General features: G+C 41.2%; 2 protein-coding genes across 4 annotated transcripts; one reads left to right on the top strand and one right to left on the bottom strand.

The window, feature by feature from the left end:
- The first annotated feature begins 3,853 nt into the window (after positions 1-3,853).
- pou5f3 (POU domain, class 5, transcription factor 3) lies at positions 3,854-10,579 on the top strand. The gene is made up of 5 exons (XM_088280731.1): positions 3,854-6,187; positions 6,286-6,397; positions 7,048-7,178; positions 7,394-7,558; positions 9,277-10,579. Exons 1-5 carry the CDS (start codon positions 5,429-5,431, stop codon positions 9,538-9,540), a joined length of 1,431 nt encoding a protein of 476 aa, XP_088136857.1. The 5' UTR covers positions 3,854-5,428; the 3' UTR covers positions 9,541-10,579.
- fut7 (fucosyltransferase 7 (alpha (1,3) fucosyltransferase)) lies at positions 9,152-18,698 on the bottom strand. 3 transcript variants are annotated; one of them, XR_015839700.1, is made up of 4 exons: positions 18,547-18,698; positions 13,720-13,841; positions 11,579-12,702; positions 9,152-9,528 (listed from the first exon to the last, which is right to left on the bottom strand). XR_015839700.1 is itself a non-coding variant. In XM_088280732.1 (3 exons), the coding sequence occupies exons 2-3, from the start codon at positions 13,783-13,785 to the stop codon at positions 11,629-11,631; spliced, it is 1,140 nt and encodes a 379-aa protein (XP_088136858.1). In that variant the 5' UTR covers positions 13,786-13,841; positions 18,547-18,698; the 3' UTR covers positions 11,317-11,628. The 3 variants fall into 3 exon arrangements, 2 of the variants coding, with proteins under 2 accessions (XP_088136858.1, XP_088136859.1); XM_088280732.1 differs by lacking the exon at positions 9,152-9,528 and having other exon boundaries at positions 11,317-12,702; XM_088280733.1 differs by lacking the exons at positions 9,152-9,528; positions 13,720-13,841; positions 18,547-18,698 and adding an exon at positions 16,214-16,335 and having other exon boundaries at positions 11,317-12,702.
- Positions 18,699-19,530: the final 832 nt, after the last annotated feature.

Below are 19,530 nucleotides of genomic sequence, written 5' to 3'. Positions count from 1 at the left end.
TATCTCTCCCCCCGTCATTTCTCCAGCTGTTTCCAAAGAATGTGGTACAATGGCAGGAGTGTGTCGGAGCCCCGCACATACACAGACACACACGCGTGCACGCAAAAGCGGAATAACAGGTGCACTTATTTGTTTTGTTATGCATAGCTTGAGGCTAGACCACATTCCAAGCAGGAAATATTTAACATCCATCTCTGAAATTTTAACTTTGCTGTTGCTGATTTGCTTTTTGGTCATATTTGCTGCATATAAAAATTTTAAGAAAAATACAGTATATATATATATATATATATATATATATATATACAGCATCCATCCAGGTGCCTAAAGTAAGCACATTTTGACTCTTTTTAAAGACCATTAGCTGCTTGGCAAACAGCTCACAGAAGGGTATATGCACATTTGACAAGCTGATCATACGTAGTTATCGTATCAGAGTGTTGTTTTATGAATACAGTATCAGATATAGCGATATAATGTGTTTTAGAAGGAAAGGTTGGGATTATGTGGATAATAAGAAGTGGAATTGAAGTGTTGAGCGAGGGTTTAGCGATGCAAAGTGTCAACAGTGATCGTGATCTGGTCGCTTTTGCTGAGTCGCCAAACAAACAAACTGACGCATTATTTGAAATGTATCCTAGCAAACAAACAGACACTTCCTCTTTGTGCTACGTCCTCTTGTTTGATGTCTTGTTGGCTCCTTATTTGAAGGCTCAACATTTGACCATCTTACCATAGTTTGCCCTTTAGTAATTGTTAGACTTTACAACAGAGAGAAAATTGTCTGTTTAAAAAAAAATAAAAATAAATAAAAAGTTTAGGGGGCAGGGGTTTAATAATCATTATCTTTGGTCAAATCTTCAACCTATTAATGAGTCAGATCATAGCAAAAAAGTCTTGAATCGTTCAACCCCTAGTCAGAGTCACAACATAAGGAGCGGCACAATGTCCATTGAATTGAAACTGTTAAATCGAACGGGTTCATCTTATTTTCATTCGTTTCAAGATCCCTCTGTATTCTCTCCAGCAATACACAACGAGTGCAGTGTGGTGGGGGATGAAGAAGTAGCTCGTGAGGGTGGGGGTGGTGTGGTGTGGTCCAGTCTCCTGTCCCCATTGAGCCGTGTGCCGAGGGCCGTCAAGGCCCATTGTGCACGTGGACAGTGGAAGGAAGGCAGCCATTGGTGGCAGGGTGAAAAGCGGGCCCGGGTGGAGAGCCTGTGAAGCTGGGCGTCTAAGGCTCGGCCGTTAAGGAAGAAAATCAAAAAGCCATCAGACTTGTTTGTTGCCGCTCAACGGGAGGGCCGCCGCTTTACATTTAAGCCTCCCAGTGGACAAAGAGGTTTCCCTCCACTTAGAAAGTTGGAGCGACGCGGCACGCGTGCTCTTTTAGCTGTCGACTTTCACAGTACGTCATACCTGAAAGCACTTTGTAAGCGCTTGAAAGTGACTCCAGGATTCAGTCAGTGGCGTTAATCAAGCCACCACATAAACAATGAACGTGACAGAGCGGCGTGCTAAAGCAACATCCATATATATATATATATATATAATTTTTTTTAAATACCTCTGCAAATTAATGCTATTGGACGGCAGAACTAAATCTGTAAATCAAATGTTTTATAAAAATTAAAACTACTCATTGCATTACTTCAGTCTCTTTTTGCAAACATTTTCATAAGACTGCAAATATTTGTTGGTACAATACAACTTCATTCTACTAAAATTCGACACCTTTTTTTCCTCCTAACGTTAAAAAAAAAAACATTTTCAGGGCTGTATAGTGGCATATACTGTATGAATGGATAACATACAGATAAACCCAATTACTTTGTGGCGTTGACTTCCATTCCAATTGGTAAAACTACTTCTCTTTTCGTTTGTGGTAAACATGCATGTTGAAAAAGTTGCTTTTAAAAACATTTGACTCCCTCCCCTTTCGCCACCTTTGAGCACCCCTGAGAGTCATGTGTGCTCTCTTGATGGCTGGCCTCTCTCTCTTCTTGCCTTTTGCATGACAATCAATCGTTCAGCCAAGTCCATGGATCGTTGCGGGACAATGCCGCCGCACTCGGGTTTGATGTCTTCTTCTTAAGCTATTGAGTCAAGTCTCCCGTCTCCCCACTGGCTTGCTCTGTAATTTGTGTCGCTGTGAAAAGTCATACAAAGTGATATTTAAAATAAGTGGGTATGAGGTCTTGGTGAGGTGTTTTTATTTAGTTTAGTATGTTATTCGTTATCTTCTAGAGGTAGAGCATGAAGTATATTGCCACTCATCCGAGTTAACTTTGTTTTTCTCAAACTTTTATTTCGTCCCAATTTTTACTTGTAAAAGTCAAGTTTGATTTGGTTTTGAATTTTTTTGTCACTTTTATTCTGGTTATTTTCTTTCCCACATTACGAAATTTGACGTTGTTAATTATTTCTCGTTTATCTTGGAGCGGCAGTGGCCTGTACTAAACCCAGTAGAGCATGCAGCAAGAAAACAGCTCACATGTACACTGAGAAAATCTCAGAGTCAAAAGGCCAACAGTATTAAACCATTTGTACATATTTACATTGAGACCTGTTGGACATTATTCCAAAAGTTTTGTTTGCTTCAAATACAACACTGCTAATCACCAAAACGACATCATTTCTACATCGTGGATTGGGGCGGGATTTTTTTTTTCAGATGGAACTAGGTGGAGGGAATGATGAATGGTACCAAATGTCAGTCACATGTGAGCACAAGTCCTGCAGGCTTTTGGTAGAAAGTGCACATGAATGTCTGGAAAAACCCACTAGAACTGCTCAACTTAATTTGGGGCTAATTATGCCGTTAATTGGTTGCAGGTATGCGCTCACTCCCATTTAACATCAGTTGGAATGTGATTGGTGTATTTTAAACACAGGTGGAGCCCTATTTATGATTGGGTGTACACACTTAAGCAACCACTTTTCTTGTTATATTCTTACGTCCCCTCTTGAAAAAAAAATCATTTAAAAAAATGACTTTTAAATCACATGGAGTAAAATGTTTTGAAATTATTTTTTGGGCTTTGTTTTTTTTCCGCAATGCAGTAGTGCACCTCGTCACAGATTTTATTTATTTTCTGAAATATTTTGTAATTCATAGTTTTCTCTTTTTTTCTTTTTTTGTTTTTGTAACCAGCGCTCATTAGTGGTATAAGAATCGCTGATTCAGATTTTTTTTCTTTCTTCTTTCAATGCAGTTATAATGGCACTTTAATTGACACCTATTTGGATTTTCACTTATTTTTCCCACTATCCCGGTCCTTGACCCACATGCAATCAGCGACATCTATTGTACATTAAATCTGCACAATTTAAATCTGCATTTTTTGTGGGCAGTCTTCAAAGTAGATTTTGTAGAATATATTTTTCTATAAAAATACTATACTGAGTAAAATTTGTAAAAAGTAAAATATTTTGCGTAAAAATTCCCAAAGTAAATTTTACCCTGAATATTTTACTCTCATATTTACTAGGACATAGTAGTCTTTTTAGAGTAAAATACACGGAATTTAGGCACACCTGTCTCCACCTGTGAGGGGATTGAGATCACGACAGATTTGTGGTCAACATTTGAGAGAAATTGACCTTTTTTGTGCATATAAGAGAGGTTTTGGATCTTTTCATTTAGAGTAGAAGCTGGGTGTGATATGCCATGTGGCAGTAAGTAGTTTTACAACTTTCACCTGGGCCACTTGCAGACTTGCAGGCTGAACATCTTCTCAAACCTGCAGAGTGAAACTGCAGCTTGGTGTTTGTTTCATAGGAGTGGGTTGAGGAGTGAGGGGGTGGGTGGTACGGTGAAGGTAGGGTGTGGGGCGAAATCAAAGGGCCGAGACGTATTGTTTCAATGTGAAAAGGAGCTAATGGCCGACCATCGCAACTCGGGATCTGCAATCCACAGGGTGCCCCCGGGGCCGGGCCGGTACAATGGCGCCCCCCTCCCCTCCGCTCCCTCCCCGCGGCGCGTCTTCCTGCTGCAATCTGCGGCCAACGACGCGCGCCGGGGGAGCGCATCTGTGCGCGCAAGGGCGGGCCCGGGCCGTGAGGGCCTCTCCGTGGGGTATTTTATTTTCTTTTAATTTGACCTATAAAGATTTGCGCAATACGGGTTTTATCACGTATTTATATATATGAGACGTTTCAGGAAGAAGCGAAAACTCCACCTGTTGTTCTCCTAACCCTTAATTCATGAATCTTACGAAATATATTGCAATGTTACAGATTATAGTTGTAGCTGCCGTCAAAGGCAACTCTCATTTAGTTATGTTATATTTCTATTAGCCTGTTGTGCGAGAGAAAAAAACGGAATTGGCAGAAACGATAATCTCGAAAATTTTACTTGCATCTCTGATTTAAAAATGATGTCAAAAATGTGTTGACCAGTTTAATTAAACACGGAGAAAAATGTGAATACGGTGATTTAAAAGCAAAAACGGCAATATGCATTATACACAAATATGTGAAATAAAAACATGGAATCTTTAACAAATTTACAAAATGTTAAACATCAAACAATATATAAAACTAGAAATGTTAAGAGATAAAAAATAAAAATAGGAATTAAAAATTATATATTTTATAATGACTCGTTAATGTCCTAATGAGCACTAAATAAAAGACATTATTACAATATAAAAGTACGGTAATTATTTGTGGGGAAAAACATGGATGTATTACTCACAAACTACATCACAAATTAAAAACACAGTAATTTAAAAGACATTGCACATGATAATCCTTCAAAGTCATCAAAAAAAGAGCCTGTAACCATTATACATTCACTAGTTCAAAAAAATTAAATGAGGATGAACTCAACACTGTCGCTGAGAGTCTTAAAAAAAAAGAAAAACGAATAAATCCATGCATGTAATTCAGAATGACAATATATGCCATTTATTTTATTAGGCTTGAAGAACAAAAGGCCTAATGACGTGTATTTTAATATCAAAGCCATCTTGTGAAATGCTCTATCGTCTAAACAATCATTAGAATCCATGTGTGACACATACTTAGCATTGTAGATGCGTTTTCATTAAAAAAAAGTTTTGACTTTTTACAGTTGTTGCTGCTTAAATGAGACCACGCCCACCGTGGTGTTTGTGTGTGTGTGCGTGTGTGAGTGGGGGGGCAGGGCTACCAAGGTCATTGACAAATTCACCTTCAGCTGCGCGTAATTGTGCGCGGCAGCCAATGAGCGACGAGACCAAAGGCCTCCACCCTTGGCAAAACGTGTGCATACCAACCCGGAGAGCACATTCGATCTTTAAGGCCGAGGCCGTAACTGGATCCCCGAGAGCCGGCCGTCATTTCAGCGGTAATGTTGACCCGGTTGCCCACCAACAACCTTGGACGTTTGCGTTAACCAAGCGCTTTGGGTGTCGTTCCCATTAAGATAAGTTTAAGTACCAAGATGGCCGAAAGATCCCACAGTCCAAGCTCGGAGTGTCAAACCCGCCCGTATGACTTCAGCCGGGCTTGCGCGCACATTTTGGGCCAAGAGGGCCTCGGGGCTTCGTCCTTCCATCAGCTGCCCCTGCCAGACGCGGGTGTGCTCTACAAGCAACCCCCTTATGGAGGCCTGCCATCCGCCGCCGCGCAAGGCTTCTTCCCCTTTCCGTCGATGGGCGCCGGCGACTATCGGGCCTCCGAGCTTCAGGCAGGGGAGTTCGGCCAGCCCAAACATTGGTACCCGTTCGCCGCGCCCGAATACATCGGACAGGTACCCTGTGTAACCGCGTCCACGCAGCCCACCAACCTGAGCCCCCCCATATCCGAGAGCCGGGAGCAAATCATCAAGCTCTCCGATATCAAGACGGAGAAAGACACCGGGGACGAATACTCGGGCGCGGTCAAAGTCCAACAGTACCCGACGGCCTCCGCCTCCATGCCCCCCGGCGTCCTCTACTCGAGCCCTTGGAACCCGTCCTTCTGGCCCGGTATCAGTCACCTCACGCCGCCCGGCAGCGGAGGAAGCAGCAACCAGAATCCGTCGACGTCTTCCGCGTCGTCTCCATCAATGTCCCCGTCGCCGCCCAGCAACGGCGTGCCGGCGAACGCCTTCTTCGGCCAAACGAGCGGCCCGGGGGCCTCCGGCCCTCAAGGCCAGAACCCGCCCTCGTCGACGCCAAGCAGCGGCTCGTCCAGCGGTGGTTGTAGTGACTCTGAAGAGGTAAGCTTTTGCGCTTTGAAACAAATGATTAAATCAAATGAGAGTGTGCGCGTATGACTCCAGTCCATGAAAACTTTTGATTCAACATCATGCTTTAGGAAAACCTTTCCACTGAAGAGTTGGAGCAGTTTGCCAAAGAACTGAAACACAAACGCATCACTTTGGGTTTCACTCAGGCTGATGTTGGCCTTGCGTTGGGCAACCTGTATGGTAAGTTGATACACATGGTCAACCAATGTAATTGTATATTTTAGAGAGATTAAAGTTCATATTTTTTTTGTAGGGAAGACAAATGGTCAATAAGATTTCCTACAGGTGGCCAAGGCCCCTGTATCCCTGCATAGCGTTGCTATACTTATTTTTATTCATATTTGTGCTGAAAGCATTGGACTACAAATATAGCACTCAGAGCAACACTACACTCGATACAGATTTTTTTTTTTTTAACATTTTATCCGTTGGCACATTACTCACACTGTAGTACTAAGACTGACCTATAAGAGGCAGAATGGTGCCACGGTGCAGCTGCAGTAGAAGTTAACCATCATCTTACAATGGTTAAACTCTTCTGTTTTCTGGTCAATGACATGTTTTATAATCACTCACTATAACCGGTTACTCCCATTTGTGTTTCCAGACATATTAAACTTCAGATCATTTCCTATTTGGATATTGTGCAGTCTTGCGTCACAATCTCATAACCAACCACTTAATGTTGGCCACACACACACACAAGAACTTAGCATTGTAGATGTATGTGCAGTTTTAACATTTACTCTTCAGGAAAGATTATTCTGCAAAATTGTTGGTATGCGTGTACCCCGCTTAAATCATGTAATTTTTTTTTTTTACGTCCCCAGGTAAGATGTTCAGCCAGACGACCATTTGCCGCTTCGAGGCTCTCCAGTTGAGCTTTAAGAACATGTGCAAGCTGAAGCCCCTCCTCCAGAGATGGCTCAATGAGGCCGAAACGTCGGAAAATCCCCAAGATGTAAGTCCTGTCTCCACATCTGCCGTCTACTTTACAAGACAACAGACAAACTCATCCAATGGGGGGTTTTCACCGTGAGCCGACGTCCCGCTGAGAGTCTCAATGGAAGCCCCCTCGCTGCCATTGTGACCGCCTGCATAGTCTTCAAAACCTTGACCTTGTCCCGAGATCTTACAGGTATGGCCGTGATGGAAATTGTTTGTGTGCTCATTCAGATGTACAAGATCGAGCGAGTGTTTGTGGACACCAGGAAGAGGAAGAGGAGGACCAGCCTGGAGGGAGCCGTTCGCTCGGCTCTGGAGTCTTACTTTGTCAAGTGTCCCAAACCCAACACTCAAGAGATCACTCACATCTCAGATGACTTGGGACTGGAGAGAGATGTAAGTCTTTTGTTGTTCCCCCATAACCCGTCACTCTAAAAACGGTGGGTTAAAAAATAACGCAACTATGGGGGGAAAAAAAAAAGAGTCCTTTTGGCAGGCATTTTATATTTAGTCTTAGTTTTTGGGATGAAGATGCTTATTAGTTTTTGACATATTTAGTCATTCCTATTCATGACAGTTTTAGTCGACACAAGGTTTCCTCCCAATAGCAAAGACGTTCTGATCGAAAGTTCAGATCATGTGGTGACAGTGCAACAGTAATAAACAAAATAAAAACGTTAGAACAACATAGACTTGTGGTAGACTTGTTCTAATACAATACCACAAGTACAAACTATCTCCAACATGTGTCTTATTTACTTGTTACAGCTTGCGTTTATCACAACCAAATAGCCTACAGTGCTTGATTCACTTTTAGGAAAGCGCTTCTCTCCAAAACGACGGTGTGCTAATGCGGAGGGCGGAGCTTGGCTTAGCATGAACGAAATTTTTGGCAATGTTGACAAAAACGACAACGGTTTGTACCCGTATTTGGGCTATTTTTGACTAAAGTGTTTTTCGTGTATATCGTGATACATGGATTTATTAGTGCTCCAGCTTTGATTGGGTACGCGTTTGAAAGTAATTGCATACATGTACGAACATATTGATTCAGATGTATGTTAAAGGATTAGAACATGGTATTTCATTCATACATTTTATCAATACATCGAGAAATACTTTGCAAGCGCGTACTAACTCTTACTGAACGTGCAAGTACATAAAAGACTTGCTCCGCCCCTCACAAACACCCACAGGGTACAACTGTTGCACAAACGCGGGAACAGGAATTGTATTGGCACAGAATGGCTACCTGTGAACCTTCGGATGTTGGCTTTTTTTTTTTTAATTTTTTTTAAAATTTTTTTTATGCGAATAAATTACAAGGGGGCTGAACAGGCGTGAGACACATTTCTGATAGGTTGATAGCCCCAATTTAGCGCTATGCATGTAGATGAAGCATATTAAAACATTAACAGTAAGTGTTAGATGCATTAATAGCAGTAAACACACATGCATGCATTTGTTAAAAAAATAAAATGCCATACGTTATTCTAAATAAGGGTCTGTTTATTTCACACACTTGACTTTTAATTTTTAGACTTGAATCCACATATTTATTTTTTTAATTTTATTATTTTTTTTATTATGGGGCACATGGACAAATGCATCCAAGTCTGCACTGGGGGTGTTTGAAAAGGTGTCCTATCGTTTTGAACACTGCACCACGCAGCACAGTTACAGCCAGATATGATGCAAAGCGCTGCACGTCATCTACTGACGGGTACAGAGGACCACCATGGCTAGATCAGGTGCCTTAATTAACCTCACAACGATTACCTAATTATCTAAAATCCTGTGGTGTTTGCACATTCACATGCATAACATTATAAAATAAAAAAAATGTACTTGGGTTGGGAGCATATCACCACCATGGGTCACACTACTTGACACATTTGGAATTTGGTAGTTACCTGCTGACTTACTTTTCCTTTCTCGTCTCCTCCCCCGCATTAACTATGGTCACGCTTGAGTCTTACCGTAGTTGCGACTTGCTCATGTGACTTACTCCCACCTCTAGCGTCAAGCTCAACCTTCGACAAACAAATCATACTCAGCATAAACGCAAGCATGCTTTCCACGCTCAGTTACGTACCCAACCTTGTTCCACGCAGGTGGTCAGAGTGTGGTTCTGCAACCGGCGACAGAAGGGCAAGCGTCTGGCTCTGCCTCTGGATGAAGAGTGTGATGGGCAGTTCTACGAGCCGAGCCCTTCGCCCCTCGACATGGCCACCTCTCCCATCCCCGGCCAGGGCTACCCCCCGCCGTCCGGCTACCCCGGAGTCCCGCCGCCAACGCTTTACATGCCGTCGCTTCATCGGCCCGATGTCCTGAAGCAAGCTCTGCACCCCGGACTGCTCAGTCACCTGACAGGATAGAGGCCATGGATGAACCACTTGGTCCGAGCCTGATCTGCCTTCAAGGGTTGTGGGACAGTTCAAGGTTTGCTTTCATTGCTGCAGGTGTGTATGTGACTGTGTGACTGATCACTCCACGCCAACAACTTGAAGTGTTTTGCTAATGCATGTTAAGTTATTCAGTAGGCCGGATTACCAAAGTGCATTTGACGCAAGGCAGCTTTTAGTTTTTGTCGTGCCGATGATGAATACATTTTTTTTTTTTTTTTTTTTTTTAGTTGAGAAAACTAATTTGACAGTAAATGAGGGGCGCTGTGGTTTAAGTTGTTTTACCTCTTTCGGATGGTATTTTGATGTAAAGACTGGTGGTGGGGGATTAGTGCACGACCAAAAAAAAAAAGCAACATTGTCATTCTGTAAAAAGTGCCTTTCTAACAAGTTATTATTTTTTTAAAGAATTGTAAACTTAATCATCTAATTGTTTCTTTGATGTGATTGCCTTTTTTCGATTTTAAACTGAATGCAATATTTTGATAACAAAATGGACCTTGCTGCTAATTTTCTGCTTTTATTGCACATTTTCCACATTTTATCTTGGGTCAAAGCGTCCATGGCTAATTTCTAACAAGTGTTGACATGTTTCTCCTATGCTTTTTACACCACCAATGCCAGTTGACCTAATGCAAATTGAATACATTAAGAGTAATTTTACTTGTGTGCCCTGTTTTGAGAGTATTACTTTGGAAATATGCAATACATCAGTTGACCAATCATTTTAGCCAATCTCAATAGGAAACATTCTATCATGTAAATGCATTATAATTAATTTAAAGGTTGGCATTTTGACATAGTTCATCTTCAAACCAAGTCAGATTTTTTTTTTTCTCCTTGTATTTTTTTTTCCTGTTTTGTTTTAGATAGTATGAATTGTTTCCTTCTCATAGTAAATGTTTACATTTCTGTCAATTTGTGTGCGTGTTACTTTGATCAGTTCTGTTTGCCTCAATTGTGTCCGCAACAATGTTTGAGACATTTTTAAAATTACTTTTTGCAAACATTACAGTATGTGCAGTATCTATTTCCATATCTAATACATTAATACACACATACTTTGTATAATTACTTGCTATATAATAACTTCTCCAGGCATCCAAACCTCATCTCCTGATCATGCGTCAACAATGCTAGTCAAACTTGAACAAAATAATGATTATGGACGAAAAAAAATAACTGGTGAGGTAGCCAATTCATCACATTTTGTTGATGATGTTGCATAAATGCAAGACGTTTTATCAGTAGCCAGCTAAAGACTGCTCCATAGCGTTTGTATTCCTCATTTAATGTATGCCACAAGGGGGCAGTATAATACAATCGTACATGCAGTACAGCAAGCCTCCATACTTTGTAGAATCAAGGTTGGTGGTCCTGCGAATATCGGGATTTTTTTGGTACTGTTCGTAACTATTTTGTTCATCCTATTATGCGTGTAATTCCACTTTAAACCACTAGATGGAGGCACACCGAACTTCAAGGAAGAAGAATGAAAGCAGTGTATGGTATTTCATAGTTTTATTTCATAGTTTGTAAAGCGTGTTCAATGTTAAATTCTCTTCAATCCTGCCTTTCACTCAAGAGAAAAAGTAATCTGTGGGCATGATTGATTTATATGGTACATAAATTTGTTAGTCTGGAAAAAATGCATTTGTTTTCAGAATAGAAGGATCAGTACAATTAATTTTGGTCTTCTCTCAGTAGTTGACCCTTGCTCTCACAATACAGTATATTTGTTTTTTGTTGTGTCTAAAGATCTTCAAAAATAGTAACTGAATTGTAACTCTTTTGGGCAATTATTTTACACCGTCAATGGTCACCCATTGATGTATTTGATCCCGCCTATCTGCTCGGTTGGCATGAATCATTTTGCAGATATTTCAACGTGTTGGGTCAAGTTTTCCCAAACTTTATACAGGTACGTGCACTTTATTTGATGACTTTGCGTGTGGGGAAAAAAAATGTAAGTACGAAGGGATAAGATGAGAAATAAGACATAAGCACACACGGTTACGTCATAACCTGTCGCAGCTGGGTTGTGTGTATGTCACAGGCAGATCAATTCGGATGATCTCTGCGTGAAGCTTGGTCCCATGAAGCCAGGTCGGTGTAAACCTTGTTGGGAGGAAAATGGTCAAAGTGAGTGCAGATCCTACACACTCTGCCTAGCCAGGTATCAACCATATTCACTTTCCACTTTCGCTTCCACTGAAAATATTCGCTGTAGCGCTTCTGGTCCCCTGCCACCTGCAGCATATACTCAGCCAGCTCTTTTACCGACGCAAATTCATCAACGTGGATGAAGGAGTGAGGCGGAGCCACGTCCTTGTAATCCTGAACCGGCGCTCCCAAGATGACGGGAACTGCTCTGGACTGGTAAGAGTTCCTCCACAGCTTCTCTGTGATGTAATCTTTGGCCTCTGAATTCTCAAAGGCCAAATAGAAGTAGCAGCGAGAAATGGTGGGCAGCAATGCTTCTGAGCTGAGGTCATTTTTTGTCCACTTCCCGTAGACCTTCACAGGAATTATGGCGCTGAGTTCTTTGTATACTTTGCTTCTTCTGTAGTAATCCCTGTAGTTGCTGACTACCCAACATGCCAGGAAGCTTTTATTTTGTGACATATCCTGCAGCGGATTATCTTCTTCAGCCTCTTTGGCTAGCCGCTCTCCATAGGGCATGGGAATATCTGCATCCCTCCTGTAGTTCATAGTCAAGTTGAAGATACCTGCAAATCGCCTCAGGTCTCCATTGTGAACAGGGGACTCTAAGGTAAACCAAACCCACCTCTGGCCCGGTGGCCTGGGAAGGTGTAGAGGGAGTTTCACCCATCCGTACTGGAGCTCTGTGTTGTGAAACACCACCACGTCTGCTATGGGAAACAAGGCCTTCTGCCTCACGATCTTGCAGCGCGGGGTGCAACTGTGGACCAAGTCGGCGTCCTTGTTCAGTTCAGTGGGATGGAGGTTAGGTAGGTGCCACATCAGAATTGTCACTTTCTTATGATGGTTGGAGTCAAACATGAATTCACTGAGACAGACATGAAGAACAGTCAGCAGTAAGACACCGAGGAAGGTGAAGATTTGGAATTTCCTCCTCGAGTCAAGTATGCTCTTGTTGGTATGGTTACACTTCTGAAAGAGAGAATCAAGTTTTTTTTAAGCAACTAGGCTTGAAACAAACAGCTACCACAGTATTGTCTCCTCGTTGTAGTATTGCATTTGTTTGTGGTATGTGACAAACTAGTAATTTGATTTGAATCTTTGTAGAGCGCAGTGGTGGACGGAGGCCTTCTTTGTTGGCCTAACATAATCAAGAAAAAATATATTCTTTGTATTGATGTCTTGTTATATGCCAGTGTTGTCTTTTTAGGCGTGCGTTTATATCCAATCAGAATTCCGCTAGCTTATGTTGCCAGGCTGGTTTGACAATACCAGGAGCATGCACTATTCTTTCTGAGACCTACAGACACAATCATGCGGGCATTTGTAATACTTTCAGATTTGATAGAAAGTTGCGATAGCCAATCAGATCACGAGTTGGTTACAGTGAGCCTTCTCGCTGGCCTTAGGGTGGTGATGAACGCGTTTTGTGATTGGATACTCACTCGCGAGGGGGCGGCGCTATGTGGAATCAACACACCCGAAAGTTGTAACTGGCGACCATTCGAAAATCTAAAATATATTCTTGCTTTTTTAAACCACAATGGCCGAAGGAGGGAAAAACTGATGATAAATCACACAATGACGGCAAACGTAATAATAGTAACTTAATTTGTAGTCTCTTAGTGTCCTAAATTAGCTATTGAATATGATTTCGGGTTGGTGTGCTGATGTTGGTCGCAATTACTTTGTACTGTATGCCACCTCGCCAAGCCGAAATGTCGAAATGAAAGATAAGTTAAGCTATCCGGCACGGCACCATCGAGACCAACTTCAAACTAAAAGCTGTATAAGGCTATTGCATTGGTGTCAATGTATTAATTGGAAAGCGTTTATTTTGAAATTAACCTTTGCGTTGGCGGAGTGTTACATTACGAATATTTTGGCAGCTTTCGTGACATGTCTAAATGACGGTGGCAAGGTGCACGCTGCAAGTGAACTGTCAGCGGAGGCAGAAAAAATCCTCTATAATTTTTTTATTTAAGGTACCTGAATTATTGAAGGAGTCGCGTGGGTATCACAACATGCAAGAGAGGGGGTCCCGTCGGCTGCCATCCTGTTTAATCGATGAACCTCGACGTTAAATATTTGGCTTAGATCGCTGAAAGATCCTGAAGAAGCACATACAATACAACTTTATTTGGTAACACTTTATAATAAGTGTTAAAGATGTGCTCTCAAAGTCTAATACAGTGGAACCTCGGTTCTCGAACGACTCTGAGTTCGAACAAATCGGAGTCCGAACAAAAAAATAGAGAAATCCTTTGTAGCCTCACAATAAAATCTTCACTTCTTCCACACTGTCAGATGAGACAGGTTGTGTGTAGTTATTCCTCTGTCAATACAGAAATTCTGGCTTTCTGATCCTGAAAATAGTTGGATGCGATACTACTGCTGCGTAGTACCACTCTGCCAACAATAAGTACACACTAATAAGCATTTGTAAATACTGAACTAATCGTTTATAAAGCATTATTCTGACATGAATAATCATTTGCATATAGTTTTTAAATCCATCATCAATATGGATGAGGTGTCACGGTCCGGGTTGAGGTAGGTGGGGATCCAAATGCAGGGAAGCCAGGCAGGGGTAACTTAAAGGGCATTTAAGGGAGCCACTCAGACTCAGCCAATCACATGACTGTTTAGAGAGATTTGTATGGCTGTCTAAAGAGATGTGCTGTTATGCTTTGGGCTTTTTGTCTGTTGTCTAAACCTGGGACGTTTCTTGCTTGCAATAACATAAATGATAAGACAGACTACAACATTGTGGACAGATGCCCTTTTGTCCAGCTTTCTCCCACACCATCACCCAAACACCATAGTCACATAATGTATAGTCATGGTCACTTTGAAGCATAGATGACTCACACTTTGTCCAGCAGGGTGTGCGAACATGCACCCCGAACAGCCCAATGAGTAAAAGGGTTGATGGGCGCGAGTGATACTTTGTCCATATAATGAGCGCAGTCGCCTTACAAGGCGACTGTGTTAGTATAGGGGAAGATTTGGGACTTTTAAGTGCGCCTTATGACTGCGAAAATACGGTAAATCAAAAAGTTAATAATTTGACAGTAGTTGCAACTGTTGAAAGCCACAGTGGATATCATTCAATTTGTTGTGACTGGTTGTTCCTTGACTTATATTTATCTAGTCTTGATTGGATGACTTAGCAAAGTAAGAAAATTGCAAAGATTACCAGGGAAGAAAAGCGGATAGCACACTCCAAACCACAATGTCTTGCTTTTACCCAACACGAAAAGAGGAACTAGAGGTGACAGTTCTCTTCAAAAAAATGACAACAATCCATGCAAAAAAAAAAAAAAGCCTTTTTTTAATGCATTGTCACTAATTTTGAAGAGGATGTCAGCCGTTCAGTTGCTTCTAATCTCATTATGCCAAAGAGTCGTTGGACTTTTCTGGAGATATTTTTGTATTTTTGTTATATCACGCAGGCCAGAAATGAACATTGAAAAAGCCTATTTGTCTGTGCGCGCCGTAGAATAATTTCTTAATGCCATTCTTTTAAATGGACGCGACTTCTTACATGTTTCAGTTTCTCCATTAAACACATTTTTTAGGAGTCATACTACAAGAAAAAAGAAGTACAATTTTACAAGGGAGCAAGTAATAGTTATTTTAAAAATTTTCATGAGAAAAAGAGTGTAATATTAGGAGTTTTTTTGGATACTCTAAATTGTCCTTAGGTATGAGTGTGAATGCGGATGGTTGTTCGTCTATGTGTGCCCTGCGATTGGCTGGCAAACAGTTCAGGGTGTACCCCGCCTACTCCCTGAAGATAGCTGGGATAGGCTCCGGTTCCCCCCCACCCCATGTCTCAAAGAAAAATGATGTCTCCATTTAGATGGTATTCAAGAATCAAAGAAAGCTATTCAAACAGACTTTGAATTAAATATACTTCATATTTAGTGATGTTGCATCAATTCCAAGATATTATTTAAGTAAATATCTGTTACAAGCTTTGCAAAAAAATTGTAGTTGAAAAATGTCATTAATCATGGAATTTTTTTGGTGATTAATTAGTTAAAACAAATTAATCACTTGACAGCACTAGTAATAAGCATTGCTTCCAATACATAACTTGCTCACACCTCCACTGATTTTGGCAGCTTTTTAAAATTTGACATGATCACATTTCTGCCAACATAAATAACTAGCTGAATATATTTTTACAAGATGAGTTGTTTGACACGGTCCAGCTTTGGAATGCACACAACATCAGCCCTTCTCCAAACCCGAATGTTCCCAGTGGTCAACCCATTGTGATGTATTAGCTGCCAGCACTCTATGGAACGCGACACTACTTTTCTCCAGTTGGTAATGATAACCAGCAATTGTGCGGAACAAGATGTACTTTTCGACATTCACTACCTTGTGATACAGATGTCTACGAACTGTGAAACATCCTGATGACAGTTCAACTTGTCAATACCATCTGATGAGTAACAAACCTTAGTGTCACCTGAGGATCGGGATTCGGACCCGGAAGCAGACGGGAGACGGAAGTGGCGACTAAAAAGTCTTTATATACAAAAATTCCAAGTAAGAACAAGCAGGCGTGGATTCAGAACACATGGAAGAAAGCTGAGATCCTCACTCAAAGAAAGCTTGATGTACTGACAATGTGTCACTGAGTAACTCCCACTTAAATACTCTAAAGCAGAGGTATTCAATTAAAAGTCACAGAGGTCCACGACGAAAATTTCTTCCAATGAAAAGGTCCGAACCAAAGTCCAACTTCCCGAAATGTCTAGCCTATGTTCGCATTTTTATATAGTTTCAATATTTAGTCCTTTTCAAAAGAGCACACCTATATACTAAATATTTAGCAACGTTCCCATTAAACACCTTTGCCAGTCAAACAAATATAAGGCGTTTATTTCACATTCAAGAAAATGTGGCTCCAGGAATTTAAGGGTGCCACTTCCAGAAAAAAAACAGTAAAATATCTCCTGCAGAAATATATCAAGTGCTAAGCATTGAGTTAACATCTTTTACCTTTTTTTTTTTTTTTTTTTTAAATCAAAGAGTTATCAGCCTAAAAAAAACGGAAAGCCTAATTATCCAAGTAAACCAGGTCAACATGTTCAGTACACAATCAATAAAAATGGCTGTCCTCATGAAAAAATAATTCAAAATGAGCTTTGACACCACTTTTTCTTTTGAATATTTTTTTTAACTTCTCTTAATGAGGAAAAATGAGTTTGTGACTGCCCTGCCAGTGACTTAAATCTGGGTTGGAACGGAGTCAGGGCCTTTGGGATTTGGTAGATCATTTCACACATCTGGTTTTAGTGTTTTCCTTTAAATAATGTTTGTGCAACCACATTTAAGCACTCCTTCACAACTTCCCCATAACTGAATGTTTTTTCTATGTTTCCCCAAAATCCATGATACTTTTACTGAATATTCGTTTGCATGCCGCTGGGATGTAAACGAAAATGTAAAAATCTGTTGTACTGCACTCGAAGTTCGATGTTTTTGCGTGCGCTCACCTCAAACGTCAGCGGATAACTGTGCACAAAAGGGCGGTGTTTTGTTTCGTAGTGGCGCTTCGCAATGTTGCGACGGTTTCTGAGTATATGACGCACACTGGTTTTGAATTGGCTGCAGCCAGAACGAAACAAAATTTCTCAGTCCATTCATTTAAAACAAGACGCATCGACCTCGCTAACTTTTTAGGAAGGCAGCGCTCTCTTTCGGTCTGCTGCGCAATTGGCAGTGGATCGTAAACAAAACATTTGATTGGCTCAAATCAGTGACGCCTTTTCCGTATTTACGAGAATTGCAGCGCCAACGTTTGCGAATGCGCCCTGAAAAAAATTAATCATAGATTGGCCATGGGTCCGGTCCGAACCATCCCGCGGTCCGGATGCCTGCTCTAAAGCATCAAGCCAATACGACATAATAAAAGAACAAAGCAGAAAAGGACCATAGCAACTGAACAGCAACTGATACATTAATATGTCACGACACCTAGACCTGTATATGTCTCTGACGGAGAAGCTTAAAGCATTACTGTAAACCAGGGGTATCAAATTCATCTTTGTCGTTGGCCACATCATGGTTTTGGCGTCCCTCGGAACGCCGTTAGAGCTACGGACCTGAATAAATTTACAATTGCCTTATATTAACACATACACACAACAAATTGATGGATAACTAGTTTTGAAATCCAAAGCCAGCAAATAGTTTGTTCAACTATTTTCAAATTTATTTCAATGGAGGGATTAGCAACAAATATGTCTCGTTCATGTAGTTCAAAAAACGAAGACAATTTGAAAGAAAGATGTCAAGTCGACCCACGATTTGCCTTTGCGGGCCACATAAAATGATGTTGCGCGCCAGATCTGGCCCCTGGGCCTTGAGTTTGACTCCGATTCTTTGTCCTAAATCATTTAATATGTTTTGCATATATGAAGTGTGTGTTGTCTTTGTAAAAGTTCACAATAAATGCTGGAAAACCTTTAATATTTTTAAATGAATGTGAACAATTTCTTTAACAGTGATCAGAACACCAAACGTATTGCGTTATAATGCAATCTTAATCTATAATGCATATAATGCAAGAGTATTGCGTTATCATCTTAAATATTCTCGTGATAAGGATGTTCCCTCATCTTCAAGCACCCATGAAGAAAAAAATAGCTTACTAGAAGTGACATATTATTACCATTCTCATTATTAAAAATCATGCACGACCAGTGACACTATACAATTGAAGACTTGTCTAGAAATTTTCAACAGGATGTGGTGAGAGATTTATGTTGGCAGTGGCACCCATGTATCACTTGCCTTTGCGGTTCGTAAGTCCCCAATGTCACACAGCCTTCATTCCTTCCTCAGTATTCTATTAAGCAGCCATAGAGATGGACGCATGCACAGCACCCTCCGCTCCACTGAACTGACAATGAGCTGAGAGGTGGGCTCCATTCCTCTGCCCTTTCTGAGAGCATCTTTGCACGCTTTGAAAAAGTGCAGCCACTTTTAAGGAAGGGGTGTGGCCTCTTTTGTACATCAAATGCATTGCATTGCCAGGCATCCTTCTGCTTCAGAAGCTTCCAGCCAATGGTACACTTTTTCCACCCGGTGTCTTGTATGCGCAGAAACTGAGAGGCTGTTGGTGGCCAAAGAGGAAGCGTGGAGGAAGTCAAAGTGGGAAATGGCACTTTTGGACGTAAGGTGGTGGTGCATAGAGAACTACGCTGTAGCCGTTTGTAGTGCACACAAAGAAATCACCATTGACACATGCCTGTGAATATTCTTATTCCAGGTCATTTCATTCTCAGGCCATAGAAATCATCACAACTGCACCTAGAGCAGAAAAAGTTGCGTTTTTCCACACCCACTCAGGCGTGTGCTGTCCTAACTAAACCATGTTGCAAGAACTGATGCAGCCTGCTCTGAAAACAAAACAAAAACAAAACCTCCAATAAAACCATTGATTGCCCCGAGAAATTATAATGGACAATTTCTTGGGAAATTGCTCGATATGAGTAAGTATTCTTTTTCCATAATGAGAAAGCACTTTAGGGCGGAGCGGGGGCAGAGTGGGATGCTGAGGGAGAGGATCTTCCAAATTGGGGCGAGTACCAAAATGTATATGAGTCAGTAGCGGGCCATGCATTTCACACTTAGGCCTTCAGTGAAGCCCTACTTAGTCCGACTTAAACAAATGCCCACGGCTACACACACACACATATTATATATATATATATATAAAATGAGGTAAACATTCATCATAAATATGATGATGATGATTTTTGGTTATGTTAGGCC

The sequence above is a fragment of the Idiotropiscis lumnitzeri genome, chromosome 18, assembly GCF_059441095.1.
Source record: "Idiotropiscis lumnitzeri isolate Australia: NSW breed Sydney's pygmy pipehorse chromosome 18, RoL_Ilum_1.0, whole genome shotgun sequence".
In the NCBI taxonomy this organism is placed as follows: Eukaryota; Metazoa; Chordata; class Actinopteri; order Syngnathiformes; family Syngnathidae; genus Idiotropiscis; species Idiotropiscis lumnitzeri.
This window is presented reverse-complemented; position numbering and strand designations above follow the sequence as displayed.